The sequence below is a fragment of the Harpia harpyja genome, chromosome Z (assembly GCF_026419915.1).
Source record: "Harpia harpyja isolate bHarHar1 chromosome Z, bHarHar1 primary haplotype, whole genome shotgun sequence".
Taxonomy (NCBI): Eukaryota; Metazoa; Chordata; class Aves; order Accipitriformes; family Accipitridae; genus Harpia; species Harpia harpyja.
In genome coordinates, this window is record NC_068969.1 from 28,810,179 (window position 1) to 28,833,167 (window position 22,989).

General features: G+C 36.8%; 1 protein-coding gene across 6 annotated transcripts in view; it reads left to right on the forward strand.

Moving 5' to 3' along the window:
* The window catches only part of MCTP1 (multiple C2 and transmembrane domain containing 1), a 292,805-nt gene that overhangs the window by 193,565 nt on the left and 76,251 nt on the right, over window positions 1–22,989 (forward strand). For all 6 annotated transcript variants that reach the window (XM_052778226.1, XM_052778227.1, XM_052778229.1 and 3 more), the window contains one exon: window positions 1,050–1,169. In XM_052778226.1, the coding sequence (XP_052634186.1) occupies window positions 1,050–1,169 (120 nt within the window). The remainder of the gene's footprint in view (window positions 1–1,049; window positions 1,170–22,989) is intronic.

A 22,989-nucleotide genomic window follows, 5' to 3' on the forward strand; every position in this document is an offset into this window, starting at 1 on the left:
GAATGATGTATTTATTTAAAAAAGATTTCAAGAGGCAAAATATTTCTTTCTTTACTGTTGTGAGTAATGCAGTTACTAAAACTGCATTTTGCACTACTATTCCACCAAAGAAACAGCAAGGCCTTTTATTCAAGATTCATTCTTCTCCCCACTTTCATAACAGAAAATAGCATTGTGCTTTTTGCAGATGGCAGGAGGAGTAAACTTTAAATACCTGCTTTGGGTTGTGGGGGTTTTTTTAATTAGCTTGCATGGGATACCCCACTTAGGGCAGGAAAAAAAAGGAAACTTTATGTATGACTGATATGGTTGCATTTTAAAACATCCACATTTTCCAAGGGTGAATGTGTCTTACCTACCTAGCATTTTCTGTGCTACTCAACACACAAATTAAATCATTCACTTGTTTGTTCACTCTTTTTTTTGGTCAAGCGTATTGCCATTTTAGGGGATTTAAGGGTTGTCCTGAATCAAAACCCAGCGCTATTATGTCTCATTTCTATATAGATTGAATGTATGCAGTTAAAGTTACTGTTACAAATACTTAAAAACGGGTGGTTAAAATACATCACAGCAGACAAATTTGTTACAAATGAAGGAAAAATTGGATGTAAAGTGTGCAGGTGATCTTAAGTAGATTAGAGCAGAAATTTTGCATGTTTTCACACTAGTGTCCTGCAGCATCTCTTTATTAAGAAAGACCAAAATTTGCTAAGTACTTGAGAATGGGGAAAGTCTTACCTACTTGATAAAACTGCGAAATCTTACTAACAAAATAATTTGTGAAATTTTGCAAGTGGCTTTTTAAAATTGAACAACAATTTGTGTACCATTTAGAATTAAATTCAACAAGTATCAATTGGCACAACTAACATTCTGTCTCTTCCAAGTCTCTCAGATTTTAAACTCTCTCAATTTGTGAGCTAGAGAGCTTAACAGGTTATTTTCTCAGTATTCACTGAGGTTAAGAATGACAATATTGTAAGCATGAGCCTTTTCTGAAGCTTTTGGTGTTTTGAAACATTTTCATTCTTTCATCTTTTTAACAGCTACTCTTAAGAAACTTTATCCGGATGAAGCGTTGTATCATGGTGCTCATAAATGCCGCCTACTACATTAGCAGTTGCTTTGACTGGGATTCCCCCCCAAGAAGTCTCGCTGCTTTTTTGGTATGATCTTCCTTATATTATTGTTAATCACCCTGGTGTATTTGTGTTCTAGACCGAGAGAAAATACAGTGTTGATGGGGGGGGCCTGATTTTTTTTTATTTAAAACTTTGCATTATAAAGATACCATAAATAATGTTTATTCACTTTTTTTAAAAAAGGTAATTAAGTTTAAAATGTCACACAAACAAGATAGAAACAGTTGGGGTTTTTTAATTTATAATTGTATAAATAACATAAGCTAGCGATGCAACTCAAAATACAGTCAGTGAGTGAACTGTAGATCTATCTTGAGCTTCTCACACAGTATTTCTGTTAAATTTTGTTTGGCCCCCTTGTATATTGCATATTTACTCTAAAACTTGTTCTGAACATTTCATGAATGCTTTTCCATGTAATGAATATAAAATCAGTGTTATTTTGTCCTCCACATATCAACATATGTTATGCCTGTAACTTTTGTAGAACTACAAAGCTCTGGACCCAAAGAGTTGCTTCCTTACTAAGATTTACTGTTCTTGATTACAAAAAAACAAACCAAAACAAAATAAAACACAACCAACTTTAAAATCATCAATGCAAACAAACTAGTACCTTTTAGACATCAAGCTGTGGTCACAGTTGAGATTTTAGTGAATTCATTTTTAGTGATTTAAATTAAACTGCTATTTCTCCATAAACATTAGCTTCATTAATATTAACCTTTATTTTTCTGTGAAATTTTGAAAATTCCAAGCATAATTATAGATTACATTGTGTTTGCCAGATGGATATCTTTTTATTTTCAAAATCATGTGAACTACAAACACGACCAGAGTCCCTGTTTGTTTTTTGCCTGAGGGATTCCCACCAGGAGTAAAAATGTATGCATGGACACACTTTCTGGAACACCTAAATTTATTAAGTTGCCTGAAATACTGAAGTTATGAGCATCTCCACCATGAATAGGAACAGGGAATGTTTTCAGTCTTTCTTTGAATAATTATAGAGGGAGTCTGCTGACAGTACTCCGAGCTTGGGTGCCTAAAGTTCAGGTGCCTGAAATTTGGAGACATCAAACCAGGCATTGGAGCTGGCTGCACTGGAGCAGTAAAATGGGGTACTTCAGTGTGTCACTAAAATCATGCTGTTTTGCAGGGAATTTCTTCTAGCAGGACTCAATTTGTACTAAGTGACTTGTTAAACCCCCCCTGTAGCCTGTCAAATGATGGCAGCAAGCTGTCGGTCCTTGGTTGCAATGTTCATCAAGAGTACAGGAGATACATGTGTTGTTCAAACTCTCAGGGTTTTTATACTTTTACTGACGTCTGTAGTAACTACACTGTGTGCAAAAATCTAAATATACTTGCTGCTGTTTAATTTAGAAAGATGATCTATTATTATTTCAGTTTAAAACGATCAAAATTTCATAGGAAAATGCGTGTTTCTACGTAAAACTCAAAAGTTCATGTTGCTATTACTGTTCCAGTTAGTAAATACTCATCTGTCCAAGTCTGATTTTAATACGGGTGTGAAACACCCACCTGTCATCAGTGGAAGAAAGGAAATGGAAAGACATCCTATATTTTGGGGCAGAGGAAATTATTTCTTTCTCATGGTGTGCTGCAGTGGCCATGGAAGAAGTTGTGTTGCTGTGAAATTGTAATTGTTTCCAATCATAGAAGAAATTCAATGTCTTAATAAGTAGTTGAAAACACATAAAACAGAGAATTGAGGTCTGTAGTGCGTATACGTCATTACTGTAGTTATAGTGTATTGCAGTAGGAACATATTCCTGATTTTATTTATATATATTTATATCTCAAAAGCCTGCTTTGCTTAGTTTCGTCTTAGTATTTGTTTTGCTGTGTGGTGGTTGTGGTAGTTATGGACACATCACAACTGCATCAGTGCTGTGCCTTCACAGATGTGTTCCTGCTCTGCATCCAGAGTGCATCCTGTGCTTTTCAACCTGATGTTACTTTGTCCAAGGATCAAATCATCCCTCTGTTGGGCCAAACATTGATAAGTTTTTGTTAGCCAAGTCAAACCTACATGAACTTCTATCATGATCATAAGCTTTGGATTTAGATGGTTTCTGGAGTTTCATAGCCAGTATAGGCCCTTGAAAATCTTGAAAGTGATTCGCTTGCACATGTAATGCTGAATTATGCTTGCACTAAGGTTATGCTGGAATTTAATAGATTCTATAAAAAAGCTGTACTTATATGTCTCATTTTCATCTCCTCACTGTTACACAAATCGTATCTCCTCTTGAACTTGTCTCCCAGAGGTTGAGGAATGTCACAGTGAAATGTCAGTGCCAGAAAGGAGGTGAGAAGTAGGCTGTTCTGGAGGTTTCCAGCTCTGTAGACAGACTAATAAATAATGTACGAGATGTAAACGTTAAAACTAACCATTTCTCCATTTCTGTTGGATTTGAAGATGCACCTTGATGGATAACATCCCAATACAGATTTACAGCCATTTCATACAAGTTACGTATGTGAGGGTTGATTTTTCAGATTTCCCATTGTCCCACATTCTTGGTGTTACAATTACAGGTACCCTTTTCTTGTACCTCACCCCGTGTCTTTGCTTTCTGATGGGGCCACTGTTATGGAAGTGTTCAGAAATGTATTGAGTTAGTTGTAGTTAATGAGAGATCTGGAAAGGAGGACTACTCTTGGAAACCCACAGAAAGCCTTGATTAACATGGTGACTCTATAATAAGCTACAGTTACCTGCTTTATGCTCTTTGCACATTGAAGTGTTCGCTGCAGCTCTTTTTAAAGTCATTCTCCTCGGAGAGTCACAATGTTAGTTGTCAAGACTGAAAGTGTTCCTTGAAGGGGCTTGCTGATTATTTATACTCCAGAACTTACCTGTCTCAAACCTTTATATTATTTGGGACATTTTAGGAAAGGAAATGCTTTATTAAAGGTTTAGGATGGTTCTTTCTCAAATCTGTCCAAAGACACCAGCTCAATGACCGCCGTTACCCATGCTGTACCTAGAAATACAGAAACCTGGTGGTTAAGTTTTCAATGTTCTAGATTATGCATTTCCTCAACTAAACAGTATTTTACCTGTTTCCATTGAACTTCATAAGCTCATCGCCTTCACTGGGATTTTGTCTGAATGACTTAAGGTTTTGATTCCATTTTTTTTTTCTGTGCCTCAGTAATTCACAGCAGAAGAATAATTGCTACCCAGACATAATTTTTTATGTTTTCATGCTAATATAACTGTGACATGTTATTAGCTGTTATTTTTCAGATATTCAAAAGTATTTGTAAATAGCTCATGAAACATAGGTCGATCTGGCTCAAATATGACTTTGGATTTGAACTCTCAGAAGATTTGATATTCTTTCCTCCTTTTTCATATTTATTTCCTGTTAAATAAAGGAAATGTGTAGCAACAATGTTAAATTAATGTTTCAGTTCTAAAACAGCTTTATTATATCACGTATAGCCCTGTTATGTCTAGAAGCTGATCAAGAATGTGTTACGTGCTTGTGTTTATGTTTCTTAAGCTCCTAAATGCAATGGAAAAGGATAGAATACATAGAGAGAGCCTTTGCTGTAAATTCACATGATTTTCTCTATTTAAAACAGACCTTTGGATTATTTAGCAGTTAATTTTTATATTTTTTTTTATTCAGTAATTAATATGGTACGTTTCAGGCAGAAGAACTTTAATTATTAGAGTATGCAAAAGTGGATGGTTTTTCTTTAGATTAATCTACTGTGGCACTGAAGTGTCTACTAAATTGGGCCTAATTTCCATCAGCTTCTTGACCAGACATTTGTGTTCTTGCAGATGTCAGTGGGTGCAACGTAGGGGGAAAAAAGTGTGCACTCTTTTTTTCCAATACTGTCATTTCTCACTGTAATGAGCACAAAAATAATTGGACAACTGAGCTATCAGTAAAAGGACACACTTCAACGTGAGTCAATGAATTATTTTACGGGACAAACTTTAATCTTTAAATGTGATTGTAGATAATTTGTGCTACCATCTGTCCATTTGGAATTCTTTTAGCCTTTTCAGTCGTTATACAGTAAGTGCTGCTGTGTTTAACATTAACATTTGATATTTTACACATTTAATTTCTGTACTGCTGCGTGGTCCTTGGGGAGCTTCGCTCTAGTGCTACATGAGAGAGACAAAGTATTGATCAGTTAACATTTCAGCTACATTTATGTATGTCGCAAAATTAATGAAAATGCCAGACAAAAATGTCAGAGTGCACAAAAAGGTAGAATTCAAATTTGGTAGTTTAATGAAAAGTTTAAGATGTGCATTATCAAAAATGTCCCCTTGCCTTTAAAGTACAATTCATAACTGAGTAACTAAAGGGAACCACATATTTTACTTAGAGGAACATTGAACATGAAATATGAGGGAATATATAATCTTCAAAGTGTTTGGTATCCCAAAATGGCCTCGGTAAAGCACTTTAATTGCCTGCTTGAACATTTAACTGTTACTTATAAAATAAACTTGTTTCCTTTCTCATTTGGAAGCAGAGTACCCTCACCCGATCACACGCATACTTTTCAGTATGTCCTCAAATTAAAGCTTTCTATGATCATGTTTTCCTATTCCTCCTCTGAATCTTTCTATATGTGTGTATGCCCGCATGTAGAAAGTACTTTTCTTTCTTAGGCTTTGAAATATTGATAAAATGACTCACCCCACATCCAAGTCATTTGTCAGGTCTAACTCACCTTCACTTTGTCTTCTAACGTTACACAATTCATGTGTGAAAATGACATAATAGTGTCCCTAGCCTTTGATTAAGTGTTAGTTCTCTTGCACATACACCATTTAGTTGTGGTGGTGTCATGCTAATTAATTGAAACTGAGAAGGAAACAGGAGAAAAAAGAGCTGGTCCCTAGCAGGAAATGAGACACTAGAGTAATTTGCTCAACTTGCTTAGCTTTTCCCTATTAAAAAGGGAAATGATCACTACTGAGTATTTCAGAAGCAACTTTCACTTAAAGCTGAAGGACAGAGATTATGTTTTGGGAGAGACTTGATATGGTACCATCAGGAGTGGGAATGCACTTGTGTTAGTTATTAAATGTTTTCCTTTTTACCCCCACTGTAATTGTGGGAGAATCAGATTTTTGCAGATATATTTAAGAGCTCTTAGATTTTTCCATTGTTGATACTGTTACTGAGGATATAACGTATAAACACCTTCAAATTGCTTTTTACTAAACCTGGGTGAAGTGGGCCATCAGATTGTCTTTGCCACCTGTTGTCTGGAATTTGAAAATGGAAGAAGTGCTGGTAAGGTGGTCACAAAAACTTCTTACATCCTAAAAAAGCCTTTCCAAAAATTTCTGTTGCTGTCAAAACTGCCTGTTCTCAACAGAGAGATTTGCAGAGGTAAAGTGACATGGCAATGGCAAGGCCGGGGACAAGATTCATTTCTGATGCAGGTTGCACACATATGCAAGAGCCTTTCAGCTTTTTGTCAGCTGTATCTTCACCAGCAGGAAAGAGAATGAAGTAAACCAGACTGCTGTGCTTTTGGTTTTTTCAGAAGTAAAGCAGACGAAAAGTGATCTAAATCCTGTTTCCTCTTTCCTGATTTTCTATAGACCAGGAAAACTAATGTGAGACTGCTGCAAAAATACAGTGTGATTTGAGCTTTCTGCAATACTTAGCTCTACTGTGTGCCAGGTTTTAGAAAGTGGGATAGGAAAGAAAAAAAAATATAGTGGATCCTCGTATATATGACCATTGAGATCCATTAACCATTCATACCTAAAGAACATACCAGCACCAGCAGTATTTAAAAGAACCCCTCTGTACTTAACTATAGCAATTGAGGAACGATGCTAGTGTGGAAATACTTGGTGTCATCAATCCATGTCTTGTGTTTGACGCATTGTGTGTTTGCAAATCTGATACAAGGAGAGACTGGGCAATATTTGTATACTTAAAAATTTATTTTAGTATTTTATTTTGTTTTTCAAAAATCACTTTCATTTTACTTCCTTCACAAAGTGAATGCATAGTTGCTAAACCAGTTTAGCAGTATGATTTATTGCCAAAGTGTAGACTCAGTGCTGTTTTCAGTAACCTAGAGCATCCTGTGTGCTGTTCCAGGAGGGCATGTGTCTGTCTTAGGTTTTGTGTCACTTCTGCCATCACCATCCAGGTGAGTGGGGTGCCCACCCCAGGGTGTCTAAAATGGCACCAGCTCTACCTTTAGGCATTTTAATTGCTCCCTTAGGTGTTTATGTTGCCTGCATATCTATTTTAGGTACTTACCTAGATTCCATTCTGAGTTCTTCATAATCTTAAAGTGTTCAATCTCAAAAACACCTATGCAGTGTGGGGAAATATTTTCCTTATTTTATGATTTCTCAAACAGGAAATACACAGCAGAATAGACCATTGGTATCCCAAGTCTTGGACTTTTCCCTTCACTACCAGACCATTCTTCCCACCTGTTTTCCTCTTCTCCCTACTTAGAAAACTGACAACTTCGCATTGAAAGTATTTGATTATCAAAGCTTTTAGAATGCTATTATAGCCTGATACACCAAAAAGTCTGATGCATGAAAATGTGGTTGATTAAAAGTTACAGAAATTGACAAAAACTGTTAGTTACTGTCCGGCATTTACTGTTACCTAAAAAGTTCTAAAAATGAGCTTACATTTCCTCTTAAGACAGTGACGTGACTAGAAATCTCAGCAGCCAATTTGCATGAGTTGGCAATCTTGCTCTGGAGTACGTTTCCCATAACGCAAGTCACGTACAAGGCGATCCCCAGCTGCCTGGTGTGGCTGTGGCCCCACCTTCATTGTGTTACTGGAAGAGTTGCAGGGTGGTTGCACTGGACCCAGTGTGGCTATGTGTCCAGAGAGGGGTTGCATTGCATCATGTATTCTTACTTGCACATTCCTCTTGAGTGCACAAAACTCTCCTGAATAAAAAACTTTACACTTGGAAGACTTCGGATAACATTGATATTAAATTTGGATAATTATTTTGTAACTGTGTTCTGAGGAGAAAGTAGTTGTGTACCCTATCATCACTGGGTTCCCTGAGTTGCTATTTCACAGTCATTGCAGGAAATCTTGGCCATTTAAAATTTTCTTGCTTAAACAGTACACATGAATGGATTATAAAATATCTTACTTTTTCATCAACTTTTAGTTAATGAGTCATATAAGAACAAACACATTATAAGAGTGTTTTACATCCTTTTCATTTTAGAAGTGGTAGCTATTATAAATGTTTGCTTTAAAGTGGAAGGACTATGGGACATACTGATTTTACTGGGCCATTCAATAGTTAAAATAATATCATGTTTTGCAAAAAGTTTCACTATAGTAAAGAAAGAAGCAATAACCGGGTATGTTGCATGCTAGTGAGAAAAGCCCAAGTAAGGAAAATGAAGATAGCAGTTTTCTTCCTAATGCTCCTTAAGGAATCTTCAGTGTGCATATCCCTATTGAGTAGTCACTTGTTTAGTAGGTATGTAGCTGGTAGGTGGTACTATAAGCATCTGTGCCTGGGTGGAAGAGTTAAGCAAAACCAAGTAATTTTCAATATGCTGGATCTTACTGGAGTGAAAACACTTAGGGTAACTTTGTAATGTTTGAAACATGCATCATGAAAATATTTGTCCTGCTTATATTGTTTAGTATGCAATTTTATAATTTCAGTTTCAATTGCAGAATGTGAAATCCAAACCATTAATATAAAAAAGGCTTAGAACATACTTTGTTTCTACTAGTGCTGCACGTGCTATGTGACTAACAGTAATTGGTTTTATTGGTGTTGTAAGTAAAGCCTCAAAAGAAAAACACCCCTAAGTAACCATTGCGAAAGTTACACGGGAATTTTTGTCCCTTTTTCCTGCGTGTCTGCCACACACAGCTTTATCCTACATTTTTGGCAAAAGAGAGATGCCACATATTTCCCATTCCAAAAATGGCTGGTTTGGACCAGAGAGTGCTTGAAAGCTCACTTCCCACTTGGAAATAACTGGCGGAGGGTGATGCTGCTTCTGATGATGATACCCAAAACCAGCAGGACTGGCAGGGAAAATGAATAATTAGTCTGTTCCCCTCAGGACAGTAGGAAATAGAAGTGAGAAACGGCTGTGTCATTCTGCTGTCCCCTTTCTTGTGGCCCCTCTGCCTTTCCCCTCAGCGTGAGATGGACTTTCCATGCAAGCAGCTGTATTTTCACCTAAACTCACTGAAGATTTATGTCGGAAAGTCCTATGAAGGAACTGGGCATTTACAACTGAACTGAGAAAGCTGCTTATTTTTGCAGTTAGGGAAACTTCCTTGTGACAGGGTGTGAAAAAGCAGTAGCACTAGAAGTTGTCCTTTGCTTGGAATAACATGTCTCTCTGTGTACTGAGGAGACCGTCTTAATTTCAAGGGAACAAATGACTGAAGTATGATGTTACAGAAGAATACTTAAGTTTACAAGTGGTGGATTTTTTTGTTTTTCTTCTTAATTAGGCACAAGTTATACAGCACGTTATTAACATAGTCTTTATTGTATGGTTTAGTCAGGGTAAATATTGTTTCCACCCAGGGTGTTTTCCATACCTGAAGAGCTATGATTAAATTTGTTCTTTCAGAAAAATGATGCTTCCGGGAGCTACCTTTCCACGTGCTTTTCCCCTTTTCCCCTGGGTGTTGGCCCAAGGCAGTGGCTGCAGATCTCGGTGACAAGGCTGCATCAAGCAGGTTACTATCTAGGCAGAGTGTTTGCTTGAATTTCTTAATTAAAGGCCAAACTGATGGTTGCACAGTTGTGAAGAAGATCCCCATGTAGTCTTAGCCATGTTACTGGTAAAGGCTGGGTGTTTGCTATGGCCTGTCTTGCACAGTAACTTTTTGTATGGGTCCTGGCAATATAAAGAGGAGCAAAAACTGCCTTGAAGATCCTTTTAGTTAAGTATTAATGCAAGAAACAATGTTGTCTAGATAGTTTTTTAATACATGAAACACTCAGAGTGTGGGTGGAATGTTAAATTTTTACCAAGTGTCATGCTTAAGTGATTTAGCTTCTGCAGGAAAGGAGAATTTCAGCTGACCTTGAAATAAAAAGCCTGTAAACCTCATAGCCACTTGTTTGATAGAAACAGCATTTTGTTGTTGTTGTTGTTTATTTAATTTTCAAAAGAAAAATAATAGGTGTTTGTATCCCAAAATCTGTTTCTTACTTTGCAATAAACAAGGAGACAAAATTTAAAAGTATAATTTATTTTGCTTGCACTGGTAGATGTTATTTATTCCAGAATAAGTATTAACACTTATCCAGTAGCGATAACTAACATTGTGACCAGAATTGTTACTGAAGAGTAAAAAAAAAATTAATAACTGTAAGCCAAATGGCTGCAGCTGATACTGAATAGACTTGCAACTGCATGGCAGATGTTTGGAGTTCATACATTTCCATGAATAACATCCACCCAGTTACTGTAGCTCTGAAGTTACAAGATACCAACTGCTTTCCAGAGAAATAAGTACTCTAAGAAGAACCCAATGATTTGCAAAAGCAAAAAATTGGCATAATGTAGTCTTGTTTATTTGAAATTGACCACTGCTCTCAGAGCTATTGTTAGCACTGCAAAGTTATCTGTTAAAACTGGTATTATGCAATTGGAACTTCTTGGGCAATTAGCGTGCAGCACCGGCTGAATAGGAGACATGATTTTCTCTCCATAGTTGTATAGTAGCTGTGATTAGACGTGCCTGTATTCCAGTTCTAATTGACTGGCCTCCATAAGTAGACACTGCTCATTAATGAACAGAGACAGACACTTCCTAACCCCATTAAAAACATAAGAAGGTAGCAAAGAAATGTGCTCAAAAATGAATAAAATTAATTCTGTTTTGACATACTGAATACATATTTTGCATTTGTCGCTACAGGAAGTGGCACTGTATGCTTGGGAAAGCTATGATTAAAAAAAAAAAAATCAAGCCAGTATTAATGCATATCCGTGCTGTGATTCTCTGCACTCAGTATGTCTCCTCTAAATCATAACTTGAGGGGTAAACATGTTAAGTTGAAGGTAAATCTCTACTTTAATCGTAGCCCCGGCAGAACTAATGCATGAGGTTTTGCTATTTCCTTATATTTATCCTCAGTCTTTAAGTATATGAGTGTGTGATGTCTGTTTAGCTTGAGATGCTCCTTTCTGGACTATTCTCATCTTAATAAAGTCAGCTTGTATGATATTTCTGTTCTTGCTCTGTCTCTCCTGAGGTCTGTCTCTTTCTGGTGCTTATTTATAAGGGAGAGGAAAAATCTCTTCCTTATCTCAGACCAGAAGGCACAGGTGGACATATTTGAAACTATTTTTCCAGTGACAAATTCTTCAATTTGCAGGAAAAGTGTAGTTTTAATAATGAAAATCAGCTAATTCCTTTGAAGGTGAGTGATCAGTACAGTAAGGGATAGCGTTAATGAATATTTAAGCCTGTTTTCCTTAATAAAGAAAGAATGAGTATTTTTTGCTTGGTATACAGTATTCTTTTTGCTATTTTCCCTTGAAGAACCTCTAGTACCAGCAGATACTGTACCCCTTTACATGACTGAAAAATTTAAAAGTAGGTATTTTTAATATTTGCTGCCATCTTAATTATTACTTGCATAAAGCACCACTGTTAGCAGAGGGATTATGACTTAATAAAAATGTCATAGTATTAGTATATAAAACACAATATAATTTTCCCAAGATAATGATTAACAGTGTAAGGCCATATTAACAACACTTAATGCTTATTCCCTAAATGTGCTTGATTTTCATCTTTTAGGAATAGTATCACAATGTTGTAGCAAGTAAACATGGAAATGTTTTGGAGTTTTTTATTTTAAAGAAGAGATAACTAATGAAATCTCTTGTTTGAGCTTTGTTTCTGTATTATGTCACTGTCTTCATAGCATTACAGCTTCACATCAATCTGAATAGTGTTTTTAATACTGGATATTAATATTCCCTAGTGCAACTCCAGTGAAAGACATTAAAAAGTTATTTATTCATCACAGTCTATTAGCTAGAGCATTTGGAAAATATCTTCAGTGCGCTGGTAGGTCATTATGATGTCAGTATTCCTTTCACATACAAGAATCACTTTGGGTGTGGGCTGTGGATTTTTAACCTTTTAAGACATTTTTGCTTAGTTCCAAGGCTGCTTCGGGTTTTTATCAGCTACCTTGATTCCATCAGTATGAACAAGGTACATCTCTATAAATTATTGATTCGCTCAAGCATCCTTCTTCGCTTATTCGGAGCAGAGAACTCCGTCAGCCCATCCAACGGACGGAGGAGCCCGCAGGAGTTACCTACCACAGCACGGGTCGAACACCCTCCTGCCTCTCCACCTGAGCCCCTGCAAACTGAGCCGTGTCCCATTCAGCGCCGCAAGAACGGCCCTATTGTCGTGGGAAGAAACGTTTGTTTCTGAGGGAAAATTATTCCAGTTCCAGTTCTGAATGAAAGACAAGGCTGTTATTACTCAAGGGATATTAGGCCTCACTGCTTTTTTGAGAAAACAAATTTGCTGTAACTTTATCTGTAATTTAGTACTGCACGGGTGCAAATAGAGCCTACATTGTATGGAATGGGAGGCAGAAGTGAGGGTTTGTTAAAGCCATGAAAGGGTTGGGTAACCATTATATTTCCGAAGGCAGCCTTATCAGAGTCACAGGTTAAAAAAAAAAAAAAACTTCACTATGGCCTTACCATTAACAGTCTGTTTTGAGTTTGCTTGAAAGGTAGTATTGAAGAAGTAAGGTTTCTGTCTATATGGAGAATATGGCAAAATTACAAGTTTCCCAAAAGTGAATGTATGTATTTTGGCTTGACCAACAGCCTACCTGGTGAAGGGTTATGGTAATGTTCTCTTGCTGTTCTCAAGTTCCACTTTCTTGAAGAAAATGGTGTCAAAATGCTTAAATAAAATTTTCCTTTTGTTGCTTGATTCTTGATTGTCAGCATTTGATAGGAAGAAAGAATATTAATTGTTTAAAACCTTTGTCCTGTATGCATAGGAAAACCTAGCCCTTGCAAATGGTGCTGTTGAAGCTGGTCCAAATCAGTCAAGTATTTTATTCCATCAAAGTTCATTTTTACGACTGTGTGCTTGTTCACCACCTTGCATGCTGGGTAGGTAGTGAACGTGCAAACTACTTTCTTCATATTCTTTCTCTTTTTTATTTTCTTTTTTTTTTAATAGAAAAAATTCCAATCTGGTTGTAGGAGTTTGATCTTGCTGATTAGCAAAGTTAAAGTTAAGAACTTAATGTGGTTTCTAATCATCTGGCAGCTGTCATTAGTGAGTGACAATGTAGTTAATCCCCCCCGACACACCACCCTGCTCCTCCATTCTCCCAAAAGCAGAGGCAGCCACCTCCAGGCACACTCCCAGCTGAAGCAGGGAGCAGGGAGTGCATATCTGACCCCGGGATCTGAACCTGGGAATCTCTGGTTAGTATGCTTCATTGCCTCTGGATCACCGCGCTCACCCTTCTGCTCCTTTACTTACAATGTCTAATACACCTAATTTAAATTAAATTATTTTAATTAAATCATTCAACTGTTTCTCACAGCGCTAGACAGTAAAGAACTGTAGCTGGATGTGTTTTAAATCAGGTGCCTCCACTTGATCAGACCAAAGTTAGTGAGCCAAAGACGACTGTGGATTCTGGCGTAGGCAGAGCAAAAGGTGTATGTGAAAAGACAGTCACAAATTAAACTCGTACTGAGAGTCATAGCAGTTATTTTTATAAACATCGGTAGCATTCCTGCGGGTGTGTTTCTCTCAACGTTGTGCCACAAGCGCTGGGTTCACAATTTGCAGGGAAGGAAGGCAAAAGGCTGAGCAGGGAGTTTGTGATTTCTGGGTGGGAATAAAGCTCATCTCGGTTTATCTCCTGATTTGAGCAATCCTGTCATTTGCCAGTCAGTGAGTGTAATGAATTCTCTGCTGCATCACTGGCCAGGGTTTTTCGTAGGTAACCCCTCGACAGCTGATGACACTGCACCGTAGTGCTCCGAGGCTGGTATTTATTTTATTTTCTGCAGACATCCACTCTTCCTCACATTTTTTCTATTAAAAACCTGAAATATTCCCCTCCCCCAAGCCATAGACAGCAAGGTAAACCCAAAACCCTGAAGAATTCTAATGCATGAGGAGTGCTTTAAAACAGGCTGTCTGTGCTCTAAAATGTAGTTATAGACTAATTAAATTCTGTTGTTTGCCTGGCAATGACAAATATGGCACTTCTTTGAGACCACTTTAAGATCTGGATGGTAGAACCAACACCCCCACGTACCTCTGAAGTACAAGACTATCTATTTGCTGTGTAATGGATCTAGTCTCTGCTGACTTTTGATTTTTAGAACTGATAGTTGAATATAAAATATAAATTGGTTAAAAAATGACAGATTATTTCTGGGAGCGTTTTCAGTGTTCACCTTTATGATAGTTGCATTTTTTTAAGTTAATGCAGTTTAAAAATCATTTTAAGTTTCCCAACACAAAGGAAAGAAATGAGATATTGGATTCACAAACAAAAGCTTTATTGGTTTATGACAAGTAATCCATCTTTTTGCATTAGTGTAGCATTCTACCCCAGATTATTTTTCATAATTGATAATTTGTGAGTCATATATTTGTTATCTATTCTTTTATGGGTTTCTAAATAGTGAATGATGTCAGAGGTCATCGAGCTTTCATAAAGGAAATGTTTTTTATTTTATTTTTCAAGTTTTGATTGGTGTTCTGAAGAACTTTGTGAACATTTCAGGGAAAAGTACAAAGGAAAAAAGTGACAGCGGTTTTCCTGGTAGGAACTTCATGCAACATAATGTTACAGCAATTCAAAGAAGAAATGAATGTTAGGACACACATGAAGTACTAGAGCAGGGTAAAAATGTTTAACTAGAATTATTTTACATTAGGAGTCAGTTATGATTTATGTAATAGTGGTTAAGTTTTAAAAGTTGGAAATGCATGTATTGCATATGCATGCAGCAAAATTAAGAATGATATTTGCATGTGACTGATTCATTTTGATTTTTTTTCCTTAGCAGAAATATTTTTGCATTGATCAACAAGACATTGTTTTCCTTCTACCGTAAAACTAGGAGGGGTTGTAGACATATGCCATCCCTACTGTTTGGAAGAATTTAACATTGGTTGTGGATTAAGAAAATCTAATGGAGGGAAAAAAACACTATCTTTGCATCTAAAATATTAGAAGGTACCAAAATGAGGTGATGCGTTGATATATTAGTTTGTCATAGCAAATAATTAATAAAAAGATGTGGGCACGTGATTTAAAATTTAGTTAGCCTAATGAGAAAGCTAGTAGGAACTTTTCCCTTTACTAATGTTTCTCTAGCAACCCATGAACGTTACCACTAACTGTGCTCACAGAGCTTTCTGATGCAATTAAAAATTGGGAGAACTGAATAAAATATGAATAAGTTCAATCAGTGGGAAAGGCAACTTAAAATAATTTACAGATAACTATATAGGAGGCATAAAGTATTTTAAAATTAATTAAATATTAATTTCAGAGCAAAGTTGTTATAAATATACTGTTACAGCTTGTGTGGTTCTCTCTTCAACATTCATTTAAATGTCCTCTGAACAGTTTAATTATAGTGAGACATTTCTATTAAAAAAAGATGATTCAGGATTATCTTCTTAATTAAAATAGAATTGAGCTCATTTAATTGTCATGTAATTATATTATTATATGTAGAATATCATTAAAATAATGTAAACAATTTTTTTCCCAATTTCTAAAAATAAGAAAAAGTATAGCTGATAGATTTTGGTAAAACTAGTCTTGAATTTTCATCTGAAAATAATGAGTAATTGAATATTTTGCAAAATAATTTGAATCTCAAATCAGTAACAATATTAGTAAGATCAACATATTTTGTCCTTAAGAGATATTTTAGTTGCCTAAGAATAAAGCAGAAGTTATATATCATTGCTGAATACTTTTTATTTCATTCTGTAGCTATCTATCAATACTGTTGGTTCTTCTCTGAGATTTTTTTTTTTAACCAAAGCTTATGTTGGGCTTTTTTTTCTTTCTAATAATGTTTCTAGCAAACGTGGAATTAGTTAGTAATGTATCCTAACTATTTCAGAAAAGTGCTTTAATCTAGATGCTCTGTTTAACCGAGGCTGTAAAATAAAGCATTTTTTCAGTTCATCAGATTATTAATTTTGAATGTCATGGTTATTTAATACAAATAAAAATATATCTTGACATTTCCTCCCTAAAAGGTATTCAGTATTCAAACAAATGGACACAAAAAGACCCATTTTAAAATTCCCTCTTTCATAGCATTGCAGTGATTTTAAAATGTATCTAATTGTAACAGGGTGATGTCCTTTCATCACTATGGATATAAAACACAGCCTTTAAATACAGAAGTGCTGAATTCTATATCTGGAGGGAAAAATATTCTGTTACTACTCTGTTATGTAATACAAAATGCATTTAATAATCTTTATCTTTTTTTTTTCTGTTTTTATACAACTTGTGAAACTGTTCCCCCCTCCAAAAAAAAAAAAAAAAGAAAGTAAGGATGTCAGAATTTTTTTGAAAGCCAGAAGGTACTACTTCTGAATTGCATGGCTTGCCTGAATGTTAGTCGATCATAAATGCAAGAGGACTGTGCTGCTACTGCTGCTACTACTGTTATCATTATCTGCTGGTTGTATACTGCAGTGGTGTCTGCAGGGCAGTGGGCACACCGTAGGGACCCTTGTTCTGAAAAGTTAACAAACTGAGCCCATGCTGTTAAATTCATATAATTAAGTTCAATTCAAATCAGTAGGGCTGTCTCCAGGAGTAAATTTACACTTATGCATAAGTATTTGCCATATCTGACCTGCTTGGGGAAGAGACAAAAGTGTAAAAGATGCAGGGAAGAAAAAACATGCACTTAAATTAATGGAGCTTCCCAAGCATCTCTTCATTCCCTCAAAAATACTGGAAATACTGTTTTATTTAGACTATTTTAAGTAATTCTCAATACAGTTGCATTGTATTGAATGAAGCATTGGTTATACAAGAAGTAGAGGATAGAAATATATTTAATATGGTAACAAATAATTTCTGTCTAGCAACTTAGTGTATTTACAAGACCAAGCACTAATTGTGATCTTTGAATGTGCTCTTTCAATAGTTATAGCCAAAATTACTCGTCAACAAAAATATGTCTGAAATATGTGTCTCAGAGGAGTGTAGAGGTTATTTAAAGTTTCTTGACTGAAAAAGAAAGTTAGCCTATTTTTAATGATATTGGAAATGATTTAAATAAAGAAAAATAGAAAAATAGAAGCGCCATTGTAAGATTTAGGATTAAATTGGGTTAACTGAAAATCTTTGGGATTATGGATTTTTAAAAATTTCAGTAAAACATATGTTCTGTAGCCTGAAATTAAGAAGGATTTAGTTTAGTGATAATGCTAGTTCTGTCCTATTTCCTCCTAAAAATAGGATCTTTTTTTCCCTAATCTTCCCTGGATGTCATTCTCCACTCAAGCCTGTAGGTAGCACCCTTGCATCACACAAAAAAATCACTGCCTTTTCTGAGGTACAATTACTATTTAGGTCGGGAAGTCTTTACTTGTGCAGACCTCTAAATGTAGCTAGTACTATTTGCATAATTTCCAGACTTTGATGACAATCTGTGATCTTAAAACAGTAGCCTAAAGATTACGCATTAAGTTGTTTGGCCTTGTGACTCACTTCTCTCTTAAGACCTATCCTTTTTTTCTGTGGGACGGGTGGAGGAAGGCACAACAGATCACTCTCACGAGGAACCTGGGAGGTACAATGTTCTCTCGTAATTATTTGTTTTAACATACTGTCTGTCAGGTATTAACACATGAGCATAATTCTACATTTCTGTCTCACATTTTCTTCTCTGTTCTGCAAAATACATGACACGGTCTCTTTTAGCTCCTAGGTAAGGTATACTCTAGGACTATAAGCAAATTCTCTTTATCCTCCTCACTGTGGGCTTGATCCAACACTTACTCAAGTCAGCGACTGTCCCTGGAGTAGCTGGCTACTCACTTGGTGGTGACTGAGTTTCACCAAAACCACTGCACTGCAGGATCAGGCCATCCCAGGAGGGTACCAACCCCGCAGTCGGTACTGGGCAGGTGACCTGTTACCGACACTGCTGTTACTTGCTTTTTCAACTTGTAAAATACGCAGTAGCAAGAAATGTAATATAGGCATTATTTTTAAGTCTAGGGCTGTTCAGATAGAAAATTGTTCTGCAAATTATCTTTAGAGTTTAACTTTTTTTCCCCCCTCAGTATATGCTTCATAATATCACTGCTTCCATTTCCAGAACTCAGCGATAGCATACCATCTCTTAAAATGACAGTTTATTTTCCTTCAGAGTTGCTCTTCTGTCGCTTAATGCAGAATGTCTCTGGGTTTATTATTTTTTTCCTGTGAGGTCATGCCAAAGAAGATCTGGTTGTCAGCCTTAACCATGATCACGGTATGTCAAATAAAACTGTTGGTATTTACTGTATTTTACTAAGATTGGATTTAATTTTACCGAGAGTCAGTAAGCAGGGTTTAAGAAAAAAAATCATACAAACCTCTTGTTAATGTACAGGTTAATGATTTTGTCAGTACGCTGGACTGGGATATTTGAGAAGGGAACACTGAGAGAGCCTCCCGTGAACAAACTGGTTTTTAATCGTATTGTCTGAATGCTTAGTTGTGTATTAGAAGCAGCAAAGTGCGATGCAGGTGGGAGGGAACTAACCTTTGACTCACTGTAGCAGCAGAAAAAGATCAGGACTATCAGCATGGGAGTTTCCAGCCTTTCCCTTTCTTGCTAGAATAGAAGGCATTTTTGTCGTGGAGGAGAGAGGCACAGATTGAGTTCCCACACACACCGAGCCACTCTTTGTCTGGGGTTTGTTGGGGGTTTTTTTTGTAAAATGCAAACCTCCTCATCTTTCAAATTGTTACAGGAACCCATGCATTAAAAAAACTAAGAAGAGAGTATTTTTTATAGGTTGTTTTGCCTGGGCAAGTGCCGCATGGTTAGCAAGAAAAGCTGACTTGTTTTTGAAGACCCTGCTTCCATTTGTCGTGTCGGTGGCCAAAAGTTAGAAAGGCATCTGCTGTTCCTAGCAAATGCTCGTATCGTAATGCGTTAGACAAGGGACTCATTTTCCAGTGGGGGGGTACCTGAGCAAAGCAGGACACCCAGGAGGAGGGCCCCATCGTGACTGACTTCTGTCAAACCAAAGCATACACTAGTATAGATGGGAGAAAGGAAAAAAAATAGTGTGAGGGAAGAAGGATTTTCCATCTATACATTAAAAAAAACCCCTTGTTTTAATAACTTTATTTTTTAATCTTTATTTTTTACATCCTCACAGCAATGCACAACTTCATGTCAGTTATTTTATATGCAGGTCATATGCAGCTATCAATTTGTGTAGCAAGGAAAAGCTAACCGTGTACAGGCAGGGCTGGTAGGTTTTTTTCTGTATATTGCATTCTCTATATTTCTGTTCTCAGTGTGTGTAAAAAATAAGGCTACACAAAACATGACAGGAAACCATTTAACTGCTTGTCTGGAGGATATGCTATAAGTTATCTTTTTAAACTTTTCATAGTTAGATAGCAGTCGGTAGAAATCTGTTGGGGTCTGTGGCAGAAAGATTACAGAGAAATACACTTACATGCCTCTACAGTAGATTCCTCTAAACTTAAAAGAAAATCTCAAGTGAAGGTATAAAACCATACCTCATGATAAACTTATGCTAAAACTGCTATAATGCAATTTTGGTTTTTTCTACCCTGTTTTCTCTTTCTGCTTTTTTAAAGTGAACTACTTATTTTTTAAGAATTATTCAGAATATAAATACTACATAGCTCTCATTGTGCATGGGGTATTACAGTGGTGTAAAACTTGCATTTCACAGATAATTATAAACAATATCCTAATAAAAATAGGCATTTTTAATGTTTGAAGTAATTTAAAATTTACCTGCTAATCTATTTTAAGATGTTTTGTCCTATGATGACATTCAAGCAATTAGATCAAACTCCTTTTCAGTAAAGGGCAGGCTCAGTCCATGTGAATGTGTTTACCTGAAATATTCCTTCTCTTGGGGAAGAATATCTTCTATTATCAGGAAGGTCCACTGAGCAAAGAACCAGCGATTTGTCACTGTCAAGACACAAGATCAAATTTTCAAAGGAAAAAACTGGAATGCAATCACAAGCTTTCACGAAGCAGACACTGAGTATTGTGGTCCTGCTTTTAATGTATTTTTCTTTTTGAAATCTGACACGGATAAACATTATTGAAGTACTGTTTTAGGGGATTACTGGCATTACTTTGTTGTATGATGTGAAAAACCCACAGCCAGATTCTGTTCTCATTAGGCTACTTTTACATCAGGATTTTAACTGTATTGGGTTCTCCACTTGCTTGCACCCTTTTTAAATCAAGTTTCAGGTATTTTGTTGCTGAGACCGGTTTGCTGGGGCAGACTGCCGGTGATGTCATTCTTTTAGTGGAGAAGGGATGACATGTTTTAGCAATGGTGCTTTCATTCGGTTCAGGTCAGTGCTGAGGGGATCCAGGTTGACTGCTTTCTGGATTTCTGAGGTTGGGAGGGCTGTGGCTGGGTCTCCACCGCCATGTGCATTTCTGCCATTTGTGTGTTATTGTCCTGGCTGTTGCTAGTGTTGCGATGCTGTTGCCTGAAGTCATAGTGTAGTGGAATAAAGATCCAAGAGAAGAGAACTGAAGAGGCTTACAGACAGTTCTTTGTGATCTGAAATCTTTGATCTTAGTGTGGTGGTGTTTTAGAGTGGGATGTAAACGCTGCTCTGTTTTTGGCGTTCTGCTCTCTGAAATAGAGGTTATTCGTGCCTTCACAAAAGGAAGGTGACCAGATTTTTTTTCACCCATCTGTATCAAGAAATCTATTAACTAGGAGCCCCTACTGTAAAATATTCAGCTGTTTGAAAAACAGCAAAAAAAGTTGTTCGGAAACCTCACAGTTCTTAAAAGTTACTACAAGTTGATCCATGAAAGACCTTTCTTACACCACTGTTATCCAGTTTCTCCTTGATCCATGGTGTTTGTGCAGAAGTTACCATCCATCTTGGGGGTGCCAAGATGCAATCCCATCAAAGAAATCTTAAAATTATTCTCTTTTTTTTGTTGAGTGAATTCTTCATGATAGAATCAATAAACCTTGTGTTCCTGTTTTTAAAATCTTTTGCCAGTTACTTAATGAACTTTTTACTAACCTGAAGTATTCAGAAGAAAACCAATCAACAGTATTGCTATGTTATAACTTGTCCTTCTGCTCACAGACTAGTGCAATCATTTACTCTGAAGTGAAATGTATTAATTTCTACCATCAGTCAATGAGTTTGCTACCCAACTTTTCCATTTGTACCAGTAAAACATCTACCTGCAGACACAGAAATAAGCCCACCCTTGAGGTAACTTAAGGATAATCATGGTTAATGATACTGTACTTAGTGAAACAGCCTTTCCAAAATTGCTTTTTATAGTTCTAAAGCTTGCTTCCCTTTATATACATTATGTGAAACATTCTCCCATTACTTCTCTTTTACTGGGAAGATCAAATGGTCCTTCCAGTGAAAAGTTTAGCTTAGTTTTTCCTCCTACTGGGATGAAAACTAACAGTTCCCCTTCATCCTGGTTACCCGTAACAGACTTTCCTTTTCTCCCTACATCGTTACCTGTAACTGACCAAATGGCATTCTGTTGCCCATATTCTTTTCTCAGACTGTTATGATGAAGGAACAGCTTTTCTGACAAAAGAAAATGTCAACAGTTGTTAGGAACTACATAAAGAAGGAGATGAAGTGAAAGACAGCTGGCGGTGAAACCGAGTGGCTGTCTAGTGATGGTCCCAAATACGAGAACAGAAGATCAAAGTGTGGTCCCTGCCTGGCCTTGGACAATCAACTCCGGCTCAAATCCTGACGGACTAAATTTGCTGGACTAAGGCATAATGGCTTGGGTTTCCCACTGGTTGCTGTTAGACCTTCAGAGACACTTGGCAAATAGAAAACAGCAGTCACCTCACTGTCATAAAAGACGCCTGCTTGCTGCAGTAACGGTTTTGGAAAAGAGGGCCGATGCAGTAGGGAGTACACATTGCTCAGGCATTACCCAAACATGAACTCCCTTACCTCAGTCAGGTTTTGGCTGGGTGCTGGTTGTTCACGACCGTCTGGAAACGATCACTGTTCCAAAGCACAAGTTGCATACATAGCTGAGGGCCTGCAACCTGGGTGGTGTCCGGTACGTGGGGACAGAGCTTCACAGCTTTTGCTGATTAATTATGATAGAGGTCTTACAATTTATCCAAAATAAGGCTTTCCAAAAGTTACAGCTCTGGTTGTGTATTTTGATGCTTCATCTTACTGAACTCTGAAATTTGACATTTTGGATGTAGGGAATTAATTTTCCATTTTAGAGTTGCATATCAACATTGGAAGACGGGCAGTATATAGATTTGTTTCACATTCTCATATGGTAGGTAGTCTTGTTCCCCTCTATCGTTACCACAAATGCACATGGTACTCTTACATTTGCTGGGGTCTGCAGCCTGAGGTCAAGCCCCAATGCGACGTGCAGAAGTCAAGCCCAGCTGAGCACACCCCTAATAATGCTACAGATACCACCTCAGTTTTTCCTCTGTGACCCCTCCTTATTTCCCTGGTTTACATTCTTGCTTCAAACCTTTTGTGGGTGGATGAGCAATCTTTA